The sequence below is a fragment of the Wyeomyia smithii genome, chromosome 2 (assembly GCF_029784165.1).
Source record: "Wyeomyia smithii strain HCP4-BCI-WySm-NY-G18 chromosome 2, ASM2978416v1, whole genome shotgun sequence".
Classification (NCBI taxonomy): Eukaryota; Metazoa; Arthropoda; class Insecta; order Diptera; family Culicidae; genus Wyeomyia; species Wyeomyia smithii.
The window spans coordinates 1,761,191-1,781,740 of NC_073695.1; the positions used below are offsets into that span (position 1 = coordinate 1,761,191).

Consider the following 20,550-nt stretch of genomic DNA (forward strand, 5'->3'; position numbering starts at 1 on the left):
CGATCTCGATCTTCCTCCTGGCGCTTCTTCTTCCGTAAGACCGAGTTTTGCCTGTTCCGTGCGCGTCGGTAGCGCTCCACGTTCGCCCTCGTTTGATGTTGCAGCATTCTCGCTCGTGCTGCATTCTTCTCTTCCACTACCTGTTTGCACTCGTCGTCAAACCAGTCGTTTCTCCTGTTTGGAGCCATAGTACCAAGCGCCGCTACAGCAGTACTACCTATGGCTGATCGAATGTCCCTCCAGCCATCTTCAAGAGTAGCTGCGCCAAGCTGCTCATCCGTTGGTAATGCTGCTTCCAGCTGCTGCGCGTACTCCCGTGCAACCTCGGCGTCCCGTAGTTGCCCGATGTTTGGTCGCGGTGGGCGACTTAGACGCGTGTTTCGCACCGTCGAAAGTTTTGAGCGCATGCATACTGCAACAAGGTAATCGTCCGAATCAATATTCGCACTGCGGTAGGTGCGAACGTTGATGACGTCAGAGAAGAATTCACCATCGATTAGAACGTGGTCGATTTGGTTCTCCACTTGTAAGTCAGGTGATTTCCAGGTGGCTTTGTGGATGTCTTTGCTGGGGAAGAAGGTACTTCTGACTACCATACCGCGGGAGGCTGCAAAGTTCACACATCGTTGGCCGTTATCATTTGATGCGGCGTGCACATCCTCGCACTGATCGGCTGCCACCCGATCACGCGTTGGCGCATCCTAACCAGCACTATAAAGCCCGTCCCAAGCTCGTTGGTAGTGCCACAGCTCTGATAAAAGGTAGTCTCTCGATGTCCGTTTTTCCATACCTTCTGTCCCGACCAGCAAAGTTCCTGCAGTGCTACGATTTCGAAGTTGCGTGGATTTAGTTCATCATATATGATCCTGTCGCAGCCGTGAAAGCCTAACGATCTGCAGTTCCATGTACCGAGTTTCCAATCGTAGTCCTTATTTCGTCGCCTAGGTCTGTGCCGATTGTTCCGATCCGTATTAATTTCTTCGATATTTGCTACATTTGGTGTTTTTCGTAGCGGCTTGTTGGGCCTTCCCAACCCCCTGTCTCGCCGGAGGGCCATCGTGTCAGCTCTGATCAGAGTCCCACACTGACACAAGGACGTTGATCAGCCGCTCCTAACAAGGTGATCAGACGCTGTTTTGAGCCGCACCATCTTGGTGGACAGACGGGTTGGCGAAGCATTTCCTCTACCACCGAGATATGGTTACCGCGTCGCACCTTCTCACTTAGCTATTGTCGGATGACAACATTGCCCAGGCAACGCCAACCAGTTGCGTCCTTGTTTTAACTGGTAGTCTGTTGTATCATATGACTCGTGGAGGCGTGAGATAGGAACTTGTGAGGACCGGAGCTAAGTTTGACGCTCCTTCCAAGTTGTCGACTCACCATTTGAAGCCTAAAACTCTAAACACTCTAAGCTAGTGTTACCCAAAATTTCATTATTTTTACCAACGCAATAAAAAGTTACAAAAACAGATCGTTCAGAAATGGTATGGACAGAACTTGCCTTGTTTCATCAGTTCATTTGAATGACCTGCATCGTTACCAGATTCGAACCCGCTAGACTTCAGTATCTGGGGATACATGCTAGGAAGGTTGGACGACGTTAGGCATTTGAGTTTGAACACATTTAAAAACCGTTTGGAAAAGATTATGGAAAAAATGCTAACCGAAGTTGTGCGTGCGGCTTGCAATGACTTTAAAAAGTGTCTACGGGGCGTTATCAAACACAAAGGTGAAAGATTTGAAATCAACTAAGTACACTGTAATTTTACTACTTATAGATGTTATTGAAATCGTTTCGATTTGAGCTCCAGGACATAAATAAAGTGTATCACTTTCACGTTGCTACCCTGTATATTTGAGTAGAACTGAAAAGTTGACTTTTAATCGCTACCTTAAACTGCTCTTCAATTATTAGAAACATTTTCAGTTTCAAAAATTTACTTAATTATTATAGTAGAAAAATAGAAATCCTTTCGATACGATGATAAAAAATAACAGAAGGGTTGTGTGTAAAGCCACTACCGCATTTTGTCGCACTTAATTAGAAATGAGGTCTCTGCTCTGTTTAAAGTGTACTATTATCCGGTACCAGTGACAACAAATCATTCTCGCTCCCATATCCGGAAATAAAGATCAGGTGCTCCGCTACACTTGAAAGCTGACTGGCAAATTACTCTGCTTCAGGTGACGTGTACCTCTAAGCTGATACCAGGGACGATAATGAACAACAACAAAAGTCAGTGTACAGTTGTATGGTTTCTTTAGCTGCCTTCTCTAGAATAGGAAAAAAATTGAATTTTCTATACACTGTTTTTTATATCAAGATGAAAATATATTTTGAAGTAGAATACTTCTCTCAGCAAGTTCGGCTACATAGGGATGTGGAATGAAAATCTAAAACCGAAAAAAGTGAAAAATATGTCCAATTTCAAATGCTAATAAATCAGTTAGTATTCGATGGATTTCCTTCGTTCTTGCAGCAATAGATTGGAAAATCTTCTAAGATTCTTCCCAAAATAAGATAATTGTAATTTTATCATTCACACTATTGTACTATTGAAAATAGTCAAGCCTTGTCAAAACGAAAAATTCGACCTCTGATTGGTCGTTATATGCTTGCTTCCCAAGCACGGTCGACAGGATCATATACCTTGCAATTGAAAACATGCTATTTGGCCTATATAAGAGCCTCTTTCAGCCGGAGCTGCTCATAATAGTTCTAGACAGCGACAACACCAGTCGTCCTTCCTTAGCAGCAGCACTAGCTCTGTGGTTGGTCACCATGTCTCAGGAGCAGCGCGGTTTTTCTCAGCGTGTGTCGCCAGACAGCCATTATTCCCCCAGTGTTGGGGCAGCATGAAGATTGCCATCAGGAAATCCAATTTTGGGAATCAAAATGCCTTTTTGAAGGCAAATAAACAAGTCATTGAAAGTTAATAATTTTTGTCAACGCAAGCAAGTATTCTGTGTTGCATCCTAGCAATTTAAATTTGTCGCACCCGTCTAATTTACTGAATCTGAAATAGCTTCCACAGTGCATGTTGTCCGTGTATCTTAATTCCCCCAATGTTAGGGCAGCTCAAAGGTTGTAATTAGCAACCGATTTTGAACAGCAAAATGCTTTTTTGAAAGCAAATAAAAAAATAATTGAAGGTTAATAATTTTCTGGCATCAACACAAGCAGACATTCTGTGCGGGATGCAATCAAATTCTGTTGTAGTTGTCTAATTTTCACTTTGTTTAGTAAACCCCCCACTGTAGGGGCAGCGCAAAGGCTGCGATCAGCATAACCGACATTGAATAATTAACTGCCCTGTTAGTACGCATTCACAAAAGCAGTTAGTTCGACTATGCAGAGCTAATATTAAGTCGATTCAATCAATCAGCATAAACAGAATTTCGTCGTCTCCCAGCTGCCAAGTTGCAACATGATGCAACACGCAACAGCGAGCAAACGAAATCGCTTGATGTTACAAACCGCAATAAGATACGGGTTAAAACCGTTGCGTGTGTGAGAGCACCATCGGTGTTTATTCGCTGGATACACTATCTACTGTCTACTGAACGCAATAATCTGCTTACATGCGACATGGGGACGGGAACATTTTCTTCAACCAAGCTGCATAACACGACACAAAACATGTAATTTTGTTGCTTCAATGAGAGTGCTATCGGTCCGGCTCGACACGAAATCATTTTTGCGCATCCGTGCTACGAAACTGAGGAAAAACTTTAGAAACTGAAAAAAGAGGTGGAGCTTATCAAATGATCGCTCTGAACCAGAATGAAGTCACACATATTTTTCAAGTTATATCATTCCACCACGTACGTAAAATAATTCATTCCTATTTTCATCCCTATATATGAGCCTGTTTTAGTCGAAGCCGCTCATAATAGTTCTGAACAGCGACGACAGCAGTCCTCCCTTAGCAGCAGCGGGAGCGAGCAGTGGGTACCATCGATAGCGGATAGCGGCCACAACTGTGGCATGGCTGCGAATAAGTGTAGCAGTTTCAGCGGATCTCACCATCGATAGCAGCAGGGCCAGCAGATGCAGGTACAGCGGATACCAATGGCGGCCACAACTGTGGCATGGCTATGCATAGCGTAGCTGTTGCAGCGGGTATATCAGCATCGATAGTAGCAGGGTCAGCTGATGCAACGACACTCCCTTCACTAAAGTGCTGTTTCAGTGTGGTAGCGGGAAGCATCAGCAGCAGGCTTGCATGAAGTGAATACATCAGCCAGCAAAAGGCCTCTGCCATAGTAGACGCGAAAAGCGGCGCGAACCGATTCGCTCGGCCGTAGGTTGATGTACAGCTCTACTGATGGCTGTACATTAACCTACAGCTGAGCGAATCGGTTCGCGTCGCTTTTCGCGTCTATTATGGCAGAGGCCTAATGGGAAAGTTGTATCAGTTTGTTCAGAAGAATATTATTGTCGGTAATATTACAGAGATGCGATTGCGTAAATCCGATTTTGAATTGAACAATTGTTCTTTTGAGAACAAATAACACACTTATTTGAAGAGTTAATAGCTTTTGGTACCAACAGCAGTATAGTGACAGCCTCAGCGGTAGATGCAGATGCAGCCGGTACTTCCCTGAGGCCGATGTAAAGGTAAATGGGAGCAGCACGGCGAAACAGTTCGGGTTATGCTTAGACGCGCGTCATTTTTCGTTGTTGATATTCCCCACATGAAACGACGCGCTGATCGTATGATAGCGGTGCACAGTGGTCCAATAATGCAAAAAGTGGAACTTAATTCCATATCGCCTTTTAACTTCATCCTAGCTTAATAGTGTCTTCGGAGCAATTGTTTGTATGAATGACCCGCATAATTGCAAATTGTAAAAAAATATTAAAAGTTTACTATACTAAAAATAAAAAAATTAACTTTTTTGTGTTAAGAGATAGAAGAATAGTTTATTCAGCAAAGTTGTAGAAAATTCAAAAATATGAAACTTTGTTGAACAAATGAAAATCCTATCTTTTTTCGGTACAAAGTTATGAAGTACATTACATGGAACTTATTTAAAAGTTAGTTTTTTGTACTTAACCTTAGTTAGTTGCATTTTACACGAAAGTGTAGTTCGGAGGAATTGTTACGGCACACAAAACAAACTTTTTTGCCGAAGACTATATATCTCCAGGAGTTTTCCCTACAAAGTTATATCATATTTTGGCTTATTTTTTCGATAACTTCAAGAATGTATAGGTTAAAAAGGGGCAAGTGGAATCATGATGTCAATAGTTTTTCTTGAAGTTGAGCTGAAGTACTATAAACTTCTTTAGGTTCCATTTGTCCCAATCCACCCATTTTAGAGTACGGCGAACATATGTCACAGTAGGTTTTCATATATCAAAAATACTAACTTTTTTGTGTTAAGAGATAGAGGAATGGTCTTTTCGGCAAAGTTTTAGAACGTGCAAAAATATGAAACTTTGCTGAACAAACAAAGTTTCTATCTTCATTGGGAACAGAGTTACAGAGTATTTCATGTAAAAGTTACTTAAAAGTTAGTTTTTTGTACTTAACTTTTGTTAGTTACATTTTACAAGAAAACTTTGTTCTGAAGAAGCATTTGGGCATACAAAACACACGTTTTTGTTGAAGGCTACACATATCCAGGACTTTTCCTTATAAAGTTATAGCACATTTCAGCATATTTTTTCGATAATTTCGATAATTCCTCTATCTCTTAACACAAAAAAGTTAGTATTTTTGATATATGAAAACCTACTGTGACATATGTTCGCCGTACTCTAAAATGGGTGGATTGGGACAAATGGAACCTAAAGAAGTTTATAGTACTTCAGCTCAACTTCAAGAAAAACTATTGACATCATAATTCCACTAGCCCCTTTTTAACCTATACATTCTTGAAGTTATCGAAAAAATAAGCTAAAATATGATATAACTTTGTAAAGAAAACTCCTAGAGATATATAGTCTTCGGCAAAAATGTTTGTTTTGTGTGCCCTAACAATTCCTCCGAACTACACTTTCGTGTAAAATGCAACTAACTAAAGTTAAGTACAAAAAACTAACTTTTAAATAAGTTCCATGTAATGTACTTCATAACTTTGTACCGAAAAAAGATAGGATTTTCATTTGTTCAACAAAGTTTCATATTTTTGAATTTTCTACAACTTTGCTGAATAAACTATTCTTCTATCTCTTAACACAAAAAAGTTAATTTTTTTATTTTTAGTATAGTAAACTTTTAATTTTTTTTTTACAATTTGCAATTATGCGGGTCATTCATACAAACAATTGCTCCGAAGACACTATTAAGCTAGGATGAAGTTAAAAGGCGCTATGGAATTAAGTTCCACTTTTTGCCTTATTGGACCACTGTGCGGTGGTATTAGCGGTAGATGCATTTGCCAACACTTCCTCCAGTAAAGCCGTGTCTAGTTTTCAATGTGAAAACACCTTTCTCATTGTGTTGACCGTGCGCCTTAGGGCATCTTCAGCGGTGGTCCAAACCGTTGTTTTGTTCTATTTTCTTGGAACAAACTCAAATTCACTGCTGCACCGGTGGTGTAAATTTTGTTTTATACCAGATCTAAATTGAAAAAATTTGAAACTGGTATACGTTTTGGTCTATTTTCGTCACTTTTTGGAACAAGAAATAGATCGTTCTAAAACACTTTGTACGCTGCCAATAGGTGGGTAAAATGTCATATTTCAATTGAATACCTCATTTTTGGCTATTTCCATATTAGCGTTTTGCGAGTGTTGGGGAATAAACAAAACAAAGATTTTTTAGGACAACTCACAATTCATTTTTGAGGCTTTTCTGAAGCAGAATATGAACAGGTTTGTCGCAAAAGGGGGAATTCTGAAAGACCATAACCGTCGCCCTAATTGTATTGGGACTAGAGGAGAACTTAAGAGGCCAGGAAAATGTTCCTAGAAGACACTGAACTGAAAACGTTCAAAATGCTGGGGTGACATTGCGCATTTCGTTTCGAGCAACTCGAACAAAACTAAATGATCGCTGGGGGGCGTTATGTTTCGTTTTTCGTATTTTTCGACTTTGCGGGTTAGATGAGCCGCAGGACAAATGACAATGACTGCTCCTTTTAAGCTTGAAGCATAACTGGCAATATGTGACCTACGCGATCAAATATTTTACGCTATCCTCCGAAACCCTACTTTTAGCAAAAATTTTAGATCATACCAATCCATCCTGAGAAATGTCATTGACACTCGGGTCAAACCGTCAAATCCATAAAGTCTTGTGGATATAAAGTGTCTTGCCAAAGTAATCGTTTAATGTGCGTAAAAATTATCGAATTTCCGTTTGTTAAATATTGAGTGTTTTTTATTATAACAAGTCTCATTAACTGATAGCATGGGGTATTGAATTGTTGACAGTGTGACAGATGTTAGCGGTTTAAAACAACAAGATATTCAACACCGGTGCGGAGAACGAAAAGTTGGTCTATATTTGCTGGTTCTATTTAGGTTTCGCTGGTGTAAATCTAGTATAAAGTTGTTTCAAAAATAGACCACCGCTGAAGATGCCCTTAGTCCTCACTATCAAGGTAACACAGAGATGTAAGATAAACACTACATCCTATGATAAATTGAACAATTGTCCTTATAAGGACAACAAATGAGTTAATGAAGATTTAATTTTGAATTAGAATACTTCTCTCAGGAAGTTCGGCTACATAGGGATGTAAAATGAAAATCTAAAACTGAAAAAAGTGAGAAAAATTTCAAATGCTAATAAATCGGTTAGTTTTCGATGGATTTCCTTCGTTTTTGCAGCAATCGATTAGAAAATCTTCTAAGATTCCTACCAAATGCATGAAATTGCAATTTTATCATTCGAACTATTGTATTCGACCTCTGATTGGTCGTTATACCGCGCTTTCCCAAGCACGGTCGGCAGAGTTATGGACCTAGTAAATTGGGAATGCATCATTTGGCCTATATAAGAGCTTCATCAGACAATAAACAAACATTTTATCGGATATTAAATTAAACAACTGAAATTTGAAGAACACAAATGATTATTTGAAGAGTTAATATTTTCTCGTTTTGCGCTATAAACCAAGGTTAATTATCTTCATCTACATGCATACTCTAACTATTATTACGTGATTGCGTCGCTTAGTGTTTGGCTACGGTCATGCAGAACGCAAATGACGGCGCGATGCGATTCGGCAAGACGAAATCTGTTGAAATGTATAGCTCTACTTCGCCATGAAAAGAGTTGTACATTTCACCACGGTAAGGCGAATCGCATCGCGCCGGCATTCGCGTTCTGCATAACCGTAGCCTTTGTTCCGTTCCCGTTTAATGATGTCGTATTAAATGTGCATATTACAATTCGGCAGCACTTCAACTTTTCATTTGCACAAAATTTAAAAATATCCAATGAACTTCATTCAAAATATAAGACAAAAAGAAATTACAATACTGCCAATGAACGGTCAACATTTATTTACTAGAAAAAATGACTGACACGCAAGGAGCCAGGTTATCTTTCTTGTAAAAGTATTCTACTTCAACCTTGCGGTCGTGGCTTTGCATACAACCTTCTTGTGATTTTTCATTCAGAAAGTGGCTACGAAGAGGTAATAATATTCAATCGACCGTGTCAGGGAAGGTAGGCATTTATCTCCGCTCTAAACGGGTGAAATCTGGGTTTCAACAAGGCTTGACAATGTTCAATAACACAAAAGTTCGCAGAGTCAAACTACAATTTTCTGCATTTGGGCTGACACGTAGAAAACATTCCAATCGCTTGCTGCAAGAACGGAAGAAATCACTCGAAAAGCAACCAACTTAATAACATTTGAAAAGGGACTTAAATCGTCCTTTTTCCATTTTAAGATGTTCATTTTACACCCTAGAAGCGGAACTACCTTAGAGACTTATATCTACGTCAAAACACAGTTTAAAAATCATAAATGTTAATTATTTTTCACTAAAAATTTCAAAATGTCAAACTTACACAAATTTTACCTTTTACGGCAACATAGAGGAGCAAATTCAAAAACCGAACACATCGCGAGCGTCTCGAAAATTGTCCACTTCCAAATGCTTAAAACTTAGTTAGTTTCCAACAGATTTGCCTCGTTCTTACAGCAGCTTCCAAGGCTAGTAATGAAGTCGGAGTAAAATAATAGAAACTTAAGTGACTATTTTATTTAAATATAGGGCTTTTAAATTCATTGTGTAACCTTAAATATTTCATTTAAAATATGTGTTTAGAACATAGGATACGGAACGACTGGTTCTCGTAGAAATAAATCGGAGTAATACCTCAAACATTGCAATAGTTGTAATTAGGTACAGATTATTGAAGATAGATACCTTTTTTCTCAAGAAAAATCAGGAAAGTTTGGATTTTTTTAAAGATGTGAAGCAAATTTTCATCAGTGTAAAAATTTGTGAAACGTAATATTTTTTCACAGTTTATTTTTTAAAAATCTTATGTAAATTCACAGTTTTGAAATTGGGAATGTCGTAAAAAAGTTAAAAAAAAATCTACTTTAGACTCTTCGAGATTTCAAGTATGCTTGCTTAAATCTGAGAGGATGCTCAAGTAAGCAAGCGGGCAAGTGGCGTAAAATTCCCCACATGTACAGCATAAACCCCCAAATTACAAGGTAACAACTTCAAACTAATCAAATCACAACCTCCCCTCAAGGACTGCGAAACAACGTGCGGCACCCCGTAACGTAACCTGTCAACGCCGCGCGCGTTTTTCATTTCGTGTCTCTTTTTCGTTTACGACTTTTCCTGCCGGTGACTGACGTGTTAGCCAGATGCCGCTTCAAAATTTCGGAAAACTTATTCCCCGCGGTTGTGCCATGCATCGTGGAAACCGAAGGAGTTCCAGGAAGCACAATGAAGGCATTAAAACTTTACGACGCACAGCATAATTTGTTCGCAAGCAGTGTCTACGTGTCTGCGTTTACGCTATGCGAATGAAAATAACTTCTTCGAGAAGCAAAAATGCACACCTTTGATCTGAGCGGCGGGGAAAATGAACCGTCGCAAAGCGGATTGGGAATTAAGGTTGATATTTATATATCGCTGTAACAGGTAATCTACAGCGCATTTGAAAACTTCACTAGAAGCTCCAGTTTGAGGTAGATTTTAGCTTAGCAGTTTTCCGATGTTAGTATATCATGTACATGTCGCATGTGCATCTTTTATTATTACATGTACCCGCTTCTCGTTAATATCCAAAACTTAGGTAGAAAACTTCCCGAGCAGTAGACGTTTTTAAAACTGTTGATTAAAATTTAAAATGATGCCGAAGCTACCCATTAAACTTCAATTTACATCCGAGCATTCTGTTGACATTTAACACTGCTCGGGATGCTGGGGCAGAGCAAGAGCGATAAGCACCTGCGACTTTTCGCCTCACAATAGACGTCTGTTGCCTAACGTTGGAGTGTGAACGTATATTTTCATTGAACAGAAAAAAAACTTTTACTGAAAGGCAAAGTTTTCGATACAACATGAGTCTTGTGTTGCCTAGCTAGCGTATATCGAAACTGTCTTAAAGTTAAGATCTCATCTTTCAACACAAAACTCATCCAAGGGATAAAATTCAGTAGCTTTTAAAATGCAGGACGAAGTATGCTTAGCTAGCTCGTAATGTAAACTGGATGGGAGAAAAGCAGTTGCTAGTGAATTGGTTGGTTGGATAGTGGCATGGTCGTTTTGAATTTCTGCTGTTAGCCTTTTTCATAGCATAGCATATTTGATCACCCGTGTGTTGCCCGCGATTGACCAGAATCAGCTAAAATTGCACAAAGAACCGTCAAAATGGTGCCTAGGAGTAGCAAGCCATTTTCAGTGTACAATTCCTGGTGATTTTTCTTTTCACTGGTCAATAACGCAGCTGGCCACGCCCAATGCAGATCAATAGAGGAAGGGATATCGGGAGTGTTAGTTTAATACTTGTTGCAACTAGAGACCGAGGAATCCTCTGCATCATCCACAAGTATCAAAGGAAGGTATCAGTGTTAGTGGAAAGGAATTGATCTGGATCCAACGAAGTTGATGGTGCGATCTTTTCTTCACAAATTCGCGCCCGATATGGATATTTCTCGGTCTCTGCGCAACCGGCCATCAGAAGACGATATAAATAGAACCGCATCACGATCGCTGTATCGGCATATAGGAGAATCGAAGTTTCTAGGTATCACCGGCAACCAATCGTTAACAGTCTGTATCACACCAAACTTCGCGTTTCACTATTAAAATTTACCTCGAAACGAATGAATTTCGTTAAACGCACCGCACGCCGAACGCAAACTACTGGTACCAGCTCAAAGAACCGTTAGAGCGAGTAAAAAAAAACCCACAAGGCATACCCGAGCATTATACGATGTAATGGTCATTGAACTCCGAAACCGCTGTATTAAGATAGTTACACTGAGCGCTGTCAAAATAACGTGCGCGAAACTGAGCTGACCTCCCCGAAGCAAACAATAGCGTGCCACCTACACTCCGGAAACCCTTGGATAAACAAAACTCACCCGGGCCGATGATGCGTTTCACCGGGGCATAATGCACGACCGCTCCATTTTCTCCTACCGACGCATACGCGACACGACGTTACGCACCAAAGACCTACTGAGTATGAAAACTGACAAAGTTCCATGCATTCATAGCCCAAAAACTCAAAAAAATGCAAATAAGCATATTAAACAAAACAGAGTTCCAAGTTTATTATTAAAATGCCAAAATAATTGCAATCAAAGTTCAGTTGTCGTGAACTATTTTCACGCCCAAAACGATTTCAACATAATCAAATAAAAGTTACTTATGTACATCAACATTTGTCCAAAAGCTAGGAAAATCATAAAACAAGAACATAGAACTGAATAAAATGTCACCGCCCTGCCAGGACCCACAATTGTAGACGATGCATCAATCGCATGCCGCATTGTCATGCTCGAATGATAAATTTTGAAACTATATTGTAAAACTGTCAATTTTGACCTGTGAAAGTGCATCGCACAATCTGGTTTGTAAATATAAAAAAAAACGCTACCCGCAACCGAAAAGCTACCACACTTTGTGCACCCAACAGATGACACATTTACACTTCTGTAAAAGTCCAAAACCCGCTAAAAACCACTACACACAGAGCCTATGCATTCTTAAAATATTTGATACAAAAACTTATACTCATCTGTTTTATTTTGGTTATGCCTATGCCAGCGAAACTAAAGCCGACAAGCACAGCGCAACACTACTCTCTTCGCTCTCTCTCCAGATATTATCGTTCTCTTCGCTCACACCGTCATGCATTCCATTTTCGCATGTTAATAACGAACCGCTAGTTAGCGCGACGCACAAAGTAGGCACTCACACTCACGCAACTTAGCTGGCCTTACAATTTTCAATTGCAATCCGAGGAAAAATTATCACTTTCACGCAAGGAACACTGTGTTTTTCACAAAACCTTCACTTTTCTCACCTAGACAAAGCATCACAGATCACAACTTGACACTTTTTAACAAGTTTGGCCACTTAATTCACTTATAAATTAATAAATTAAACGGATAGCTTTCGGGGCACGTATTAATAGTTAGCCGTGATGCCAGCCTCCCCCTGCTGTTAGCCTTTTTCAATATAAAAACTCATAAGTTTGCTCTCTCGCTCTAACCGTTGATACCTGGCATCAATTTATACTATCGACTATTAGGTTACGTTATGCATCTCAATGCATTAAGCCTTCGGCTGAACTTCAATCGAAATTCTATGGTCGGGCTCAATTAAAATGCTTTCAAAGCATTATCCGCAACATTTCACACCTAGAAAATCAATCCAGCACATGAAATAACTAAGCTAATATGTGAGAAACACTTTGGTTTATTATCATTTTGTATATGTTTCTGATTTTTTTCTAAAAACAAAACAAAAAACTAATAATTCATATGCTACGATACGAAAACCCGATTATATAAATTATTAGCAATTTCTTCGATTTTCTTATGAATGATTCGACAAACCACTGCGATCTGATCAAGTCTCCATAGAGTGAAGCCATTAAAATGTCAAAATTAATCCCCGACTTGCAGTTGTAAGCAAGCAAACTTTGATGCTGAGAATCACAATGAAGAACAAAATCCAGTGTAAAAAGTATAACTTGAAGTTAATGATGAAGGGTAAAAAGAAATAACAAACAATAAGTACAACAATTTTCTACAACTTCGTGCTCTCGCTACTGGACAAGCGAAAATTGCAATCGTTGTCGTGGCTTCGGGAATTAGTAACCCCAGTTAGTCACAGAGTAAGAAAGAAAAGTTTACCCGCCACAATGAAGCCGGTTTTTTCAGGGATTTGCAGCACAGTTTTAATTTCCTGTGAGTATTAAAAACAAACGGAAAAATGCACGAAAACTAAAAGGGTAGTTACAATTTTCTTTTCATAAACGACTCTTCTTCTCCATGAACAATTAAAATTTGCACTACAATCCAGTTGAAGTTTATATGATTTTAAAAACCCGTTCTTAATATCTCATTAAAAATTATGTGAATGTTTTTCCTCTCTTCCAGCTCGGTTTTGCCTTATCTAGCTGCAGGCCAACAAGTGCAAAATGAACGCAAATCTAGCGGACAGCACGAGATCAGATTCAAAAGGGATCTCGGTCTGTACGATGACAACTTGGTGCCGGACCAGGAAGGTAAGAGCCTTAAGTTTCCGTTTCAACTTTCAACGGAAATGAATAATTCAATCCTTCGCGCCGTTCGTATTAATTTTTGTTATTATTATCATTTCATCCTTTTTATTAGCAGGTCCGAACGTGGAATTTTTCAACCCGAAGCTGCGAACTGAGCTGGAGAAGAAGGACGCAGAAATCATTAGGAAGACGGGTTTGAAGGGCGCAGCTCCGGGAGGCGATTCCTGGGTTTGGTTGACGAGCTACTCTCGAATTCCGGTGGGTAAAAAATGCCTATCATGTCCAAAATTACGCCAAAAAAATCAACGCAATTCCTAACTCAATTACTTTAGGCCTCACAGTGCTAATGAGATTGCTACCACTGAAGGTGTAGTAGTAACCTACATCTTCTGTGTAGGAGTTCATTTGTGCCGGTACTATTTATTATCAACGATTCAGGCACGAATTAAATTAATGAAATGTGTGATGAATATTCAACAGCCCCCCGGCTCAGGGTGGCAATGCGGATGGCAGCGGCGTAGTCTGTCGCCGTCTTGTATTTGCCAATCACCGGAAAATATCGCAGGTTTGACCGTTGAAATGCTATCGGAAGCCGGAGCAAAGTTATACGTCCAACCGGTACGCCTCTTGATACTTTCTTGCCACAAAAGTTGATCCTTCGTTAGGCAGGCGACGTTCAGCGATTTGCCAGCATCCTGCTGCTGCCGTAAGAAAAGTGTTGCTAGGCAAAGTTTCTCTCCTGCGTATATGCTTTGCACTTAGATGCTGACGCAATTTTGTTCGATGAATATCAGCAACTAATACCAGAGTTCAGAAGTTTTTCTTTCTCTCTGACTGAATTATGTTCGTTTCATTTCTAAGGAAAATAAACCCCGATTGATGTGAATATAAACAAATAAAGCTAAAAGGAAAAATCAGGCTCAGTACGTTCGAATGTATACACATAGGGCGGTACTAACGAGATTTTTATTGTACTATTGTTACCATCGCTATCTCATCTTGCTGGCAAACGGTGATAGCAACAAAAGCTCATGTGGAAGAGAATCCATTCGGACTATAGCATAGAGCAGTGAACAGGCAATCACTTAAGGGAACCCGGTAACATCTGAGAGGAAAGAAAAACGAGCAAACTGAATCTCTTTCTACAACTTAATTCTATTAAAGCGTATGATTTATACTGTAATCTGGCCAATATGACAGACGAACCGATTGTATTCTACCCTTCTGAATCTGGAGGACGAACTTTAAAACACTAATCTCTAGTTGCATCAGTGTGTGCCCTTCCAAACAATTCCCGACCTAGACTGCGGGCAAACAACAGGGTTTGTTCCCTTTTCGTTGGAAGTACAAAGCTAAAACCGATTTTAAGCTGGAAAGTGGGGAACGGGAAGTACACTGCACCAGCTTACCATTTCAGGGTAACCCACGACGGTTTAATCTTTTTCACAAAAACAGCATCTATTTAAATTTCAGGATAATAATTTTTGCTGGTGTTCATTTCTCTTGAAGCCGCATCGTGTTTGATTAATTTTACAGTATTTGAATTGTGTTGTGTTGTTTAGAGTGAAAATGAATGCGAAAGTATATTAAGCTGGGATTTTAGCCTATGGCTTGACACCGGAAACTAGCACACATTAGTACTTTATTCTAGTTCAGGACGCAATTTCATGGAAAGTTAATGGGCTCCTTGTAGGGGTGTGCGAAACTGGCTTTTCTGGTGTCGAAACGAAACGAAACGAAATCAACCCTTAATTTCGGTTTCGCCAAATTAGTCGAAACGAAATCAAGGTGGATTTCGAGTTCTCGAGACGAAACGAAATTGGTCTCTAAATTTCGCGAAATTTCGCGAAATTTCGAAAAATAAAATAAATGATTCTGAAACATAGCATTACAATGATTTGAAACGTTGGAGGGTACGCTAACGAAGTACCCTTCAGTAGCTGATCGCAAGGTGCTTACCTGGTCGACGAAGAGTAACGTAGATATTCAGATATCGATAAACCGACAATGACGAGAAAATCAAAAATGTTAAAAACTGAAATCTTGATGCATTCATTTATACAGATTATATTGCAGGTAATAGTAACGCGATAGATACAAATGATATAAAGGTCAAACTCGAAATGTCTTTGTAAATAATAATTTAATAAGCTTCTGAACTGATTCTTTTGGTTTGAATGCAACTATGTTTAAAATAGTAATCCTCCTTTCATAGCACTTTCATCATTCAAAATCCAAGTTTTGTCCTAGAGCTCGCACTGGAAAAGATGAAAGATGGTAGGTAGAATTTCAACCATTCCTGTGAGTTTTGGTGTCCCTAGCAAAGATAACTTTTCCAAAGAGTTTTTCCCTATGCAAACGTAAAAGCGACGAATCCGATAAGCAATTCCTCGGTGGCCTTCTGATGCATTTCTGCATTCTCTAAAAGCTGTAAAATTCACAGGAATGGTTATAAAGCTGTAAAACCTTTGGGGGGCAACCATTTTTAGCTTTAGGGCAACTTTTTTTTCGCTTTTGTCGACCAGTGTTATTGAATTTTTTTAACACCGTTTAGTCAGACTAGACTAAGTGACATCTTTATCAATTCGAGGAAAACAAAATTTAAGTTAACTATTCTGTAAACTTTGAAGTTTTCAATATGTTTGCACATTTTTTAATATAACTTAAAATTATTTTTTAACTGAGCAGTTCCACAAAAAATGTCCAAGTTTCAATATTTTTTGTCATTTTAGATTTGGCTTAAACTTTGCATAAACGTTTCTATAGGCTGAGAAGCTATTTAAAATGCTATTTTGGGAGGATTATTGTGATTATAAATATTTTCAGAGCCAAAAGTTTTTTGATCAGTGTGACGTCTCTAGAAAAGTTTTAGATAGTAATTTTATCTTTCCGATAAAAAAAAATCAAAAATTTCATTTTTTTAATGTAAAAGAAACATTAAAATTAATACAAAAAAGCTTATTTTCAAAAATCTTATGTTTTTTGTATAAAAATTACAAAAAAAATACCGAAGCGATGTCTTCAATAAAAAAAAGTTAAATTTTTTCAAAAAAAAAAAAATTTTACAACATGTTTATTTTTGGAGGGACAATATTTTTATCTACAACTTTGCCAAAGGCACTATGCCAATCAAACCAACTGTTTCGATTATAAAAATATTTTAACTACCCACAGAGTGCCCAATTGGAGATTAAATTATTTTTTCAGCTAAATCGGTTTGTTTGACTGGCGTAACTAGTGTCTCTGGTAAGGTTGTAGAAAATAATTTTGTCCTAAAAAAATATGCCCTGTGAGTTTCGGCGACACCAAAAAAAAAAAAAAATCCATTTGGGACCATTCCCAAACTACGTGGTCATATTTTGATCCCTTTTATACCCTCCTACTCTCCCGTGTTCTTTCGTGGTCTTTTGTTTTGTGATCTTATTCTGCAAATATATGTGGGTCTTTCCATGTCAAGTGATCAGGCAAATGCAACGACCCTTTCCGATTCGCTTCAAAATGACTAAAATGACTTGTTCTAGGTCGAAATTGAAAAATCCAGAGTATTGGGTTAATCGGACACCCCCCCACCAATTGCGGGGCCCTCCAATTTTGTATTTTTTGATAAAAAGTCATTTTCCATGTTTTGGAAAAACATCATATCTCAAAGGCCGTAAGAGCTACAGACAATATTAGATACTCTTTTTAAAGGTTATTAAATTTACAATCGAATGGCATCATCAGATTTTGCAAACAGTGTTGCCAATATTGATATTTTTACGTTTAAAAACTAAAACTTCGTTTATCTCAAAACACCTCCTATTTTCTTTTAAATCTGATGTCACCAATGTGTTCAGCGGAAAATTTTACATAAGAATCACCTATCCACAAAATGCAATATGCGCCGTTGCGGAGATATTCAACTTTTAAGATAACGAGTTCGTTAAATTTCAACAATACGCCTACAAATGCGACAAGCCTTATTAAAACGTATCCCAAACTAAATCACCGCTTCAAATCACAAAAAGTGGTTTCTCATATTCTACTTGATGGTACCTGAATTAACAGCCATTAAAGTACAACGTGCGTTTCATTAATTATAATTATTTAACAAGTTTGTCAGAAAATAACGTTTGATTTTTGTAGCACGTGACGTCTTTTGTTTAACTTTTGGCGTTACATTTAAATAGGTACCCGGTCAGAGCTTGATAATGTCTTCATTAAAATGGTAACGTCAGCTTGAGGTGTCGCCGAATGCATTCCTCGGATCCCTGGAACAGATTTAATTGAATCTAACCTGGCAGCACTGACAACTGGTGGATTTTATTGCTCGTTTTATCAGAAATTTGAAATTTTTCTTTGAGTTGCCGAACCATTTCCTCTCCAGCACTTTCTAGACCTTCATTTTGCTGACTAGAAACAGCCTCAAAAGATTTTTTCTAAGGTTTTGATGCCTTTAGCAGTTTTTCTCTACTGTATTTATTCGATCGTTTGACCTTCGACTCACTAACGGGTGATTGACCAAGAGATTGCAAAACCATGTTAAGGCAAACCAGCTGTGTCTTTACTATACAAGTAAACGATTAAAACAGGTTCAAAACGATTTCAAATAAAACAAAACAATAATGACATCGCAGAAGTGAGCTAATCACTTCATTTCCAACATTTTCATGTTGTAAAGAATATAGTGTGAAAAATCCTTTTACTCCGCTCATGCGGAGTTTCCAATTCTTCAGCTAAATGGTCCAACACACCAGTATCTATAACAAGGAAATAATGACTGTTAACTATAATGCTTGTAACAATACTTGTGCTGAGGTATACTATTTTCATCGATTGCTACACCTGTTTCCTGATCCATCATTCTATCTTGCGAATTAATCCTTACAACCTCCGCTCTCAGTGCTGCATCATATTGGATGCATGTCTTTCGACCTTCTACTATTTCCTGATTGTTTTCATGAAACCTGTCATGAAAACATGACGAAATGATTATTAAATTTTTCTTACGAGCACCGCCATGGCAACTCAGCGGATTGCAGCATTGTTTCTGTCTAGCTGCAAAATATTGGCCAAACTGTTTTTCGTGCCTTCCGCATATAGTTTGCAAACGTTGAACACCTAACTTTTAACAAAATCCATTTTCGTGATGTTAAGTGCGATCGATTGTGATTTTCAGCTGTACACTTACCTTTTAAACTCCAACCTATTGAACACACCATTTTTTTCACTGTCGTGAAAGCTCAAATCAACTTGCGTATGTTTTGACGGCAACCACGTTATGAAAACACAGGAATAAACCATCAAAAAGGCCATGAGAAACCCACACTTGAGATGTGAAATAGTGCTTTTGTTTCGAGTGCGTTTCAACATTTGGTTACATTTGTTGTGTGAATTTAACGAACTCGTTATCTTAAAAGTTGAATATCTCCACAACGGCGCATATTGCATTTTGTGGATAGGTGATTATTATGTAAAATTTTCCGCTGAACACATTGGTGACATCAGATTTAAAAAAAATGGGGTTGTTTTGAGATAAACGAAGTTTTAGTTTTTAAACGTGAAAATATCAATATTGGAAACACTGTTTGCAAAATCTGATGATGCCATTCGATTGTAAATTTAAAAACCTTTAAAATCGGTATCTAATATTGTCTGTAGCTCTTACGGCCTCTGAGATATGATGTTTTTCCAAAACAAGGAAAATGATTTTTTGTCAAAAAATACAAAATCGGAGGGCCTCGCAATTGGAGAGGGGTTGTCCGATTAACCCAAAACTCTGGATTTTTCAGTTTTGACCTAAAACAAGTCATTTTATTCATTTTGAAGCGAATCGGAGAGGGTCGTTGCATTTGCCTGATCACTTGACATGAATGACCCATGTACAATAAAGTATGAAAAATTTATAAAAAAAATGAAGGTTTAAGAAAACGGATTATTAGTTATTGCGCAAGTAGTAAATAGAATTTTCAGTAATATCATTTTATCAAAACCAAAATAACAAATAGATAATGGTTGTTTAATTTTTATTAATATTTCATTGTCTTTAACAAATATAACAATTTCCTTACCTGAAAGTAATTTAAAATACGCTATTCTGTTGAGTATATTCAAAATGATTTTTAATTTGTTGTTGAGTATCAAAATAAATGAAATTTGCTTAAGCAGTTTGATCTTAACTTAGTTTTTTTAAATAAATTACAAAGTTTTGGAATGTCGAACAATATATAAACATCTTTCTTTCTTCCTTCAGTTCACGAACATCCAGGTCTTATATATTTTTTTGAGGACCAAAACGTTGATTTTTTTTTACCGGTCGTTGAGTTCCAGGAAAAATGTCATAAATCCCGACGCATTGCAAAATAGAACTATTATTCTAAAGAAGCAAATGCCATATAAGACAAAGCCTGTTTAAATAAAAAAAAAATTTTTTTCGGTCGAATAAATTTGAAATATGTTTCAAAAATTTGATTACAGTTAATTGCTGACAACTCTCAAACTTCCCGTGACACTTATCAATTATTAAGTCGTGTCAAATAAATTTATTAATTAAAATATTGCGAAAGCTTCGTCTTATGTGGTCCCCGTGGTTCTGTGGTTAGCGATGTCAGTCGGCTAGCTCTCCCACACGGTTGTGATATCGGGTTCGATTCCCGATCAGGTCGAGGAACTTTTCGAGCTAGAAATATATTCGACTCAGCACTGGGGCACGGTGTATCGTTGTACTTATCCTACAACATGCAAAATGTGCCGAAAACAATATCGATAACGAATTCTCTCAACTAATCTAGTTGATCGAGACCGCATTAGCCCCCAGGCTAGCGTGCGATTTTGTTTATTGTTGTTCGTCTTGACTGAGTGGCAATAATAAATTATATGTCAGAAAAAAGAC

General features: G+C 38.2%; 1 protein-coding gene across 1 annotated transcript in view; it reads left to right on the plus strand.

Annotated features, from left to right (window-relative positions):
- The window catches only part of LOC129724981 (uncharacterized), a 176,101-nt gene that overhangs the window by 43,963 nt on the left and 111,588 nt on the right, over positions 1-20,550 (plus strand). Inside the window, exons 4-5 of the mRNA XM_055680320.1 lie at positions 13,555-13,682; positions 13,795-13,937. Of these exons, the coding sequence (XP_055536295.1) occupies positions 13,555-13,682; positions 13,795-13,937 (271 nt within the window). The remainder of the gene's footprint in view (positions 1-13,554; positions 13,683-13,794; positions 13,938-20,550) is intronic.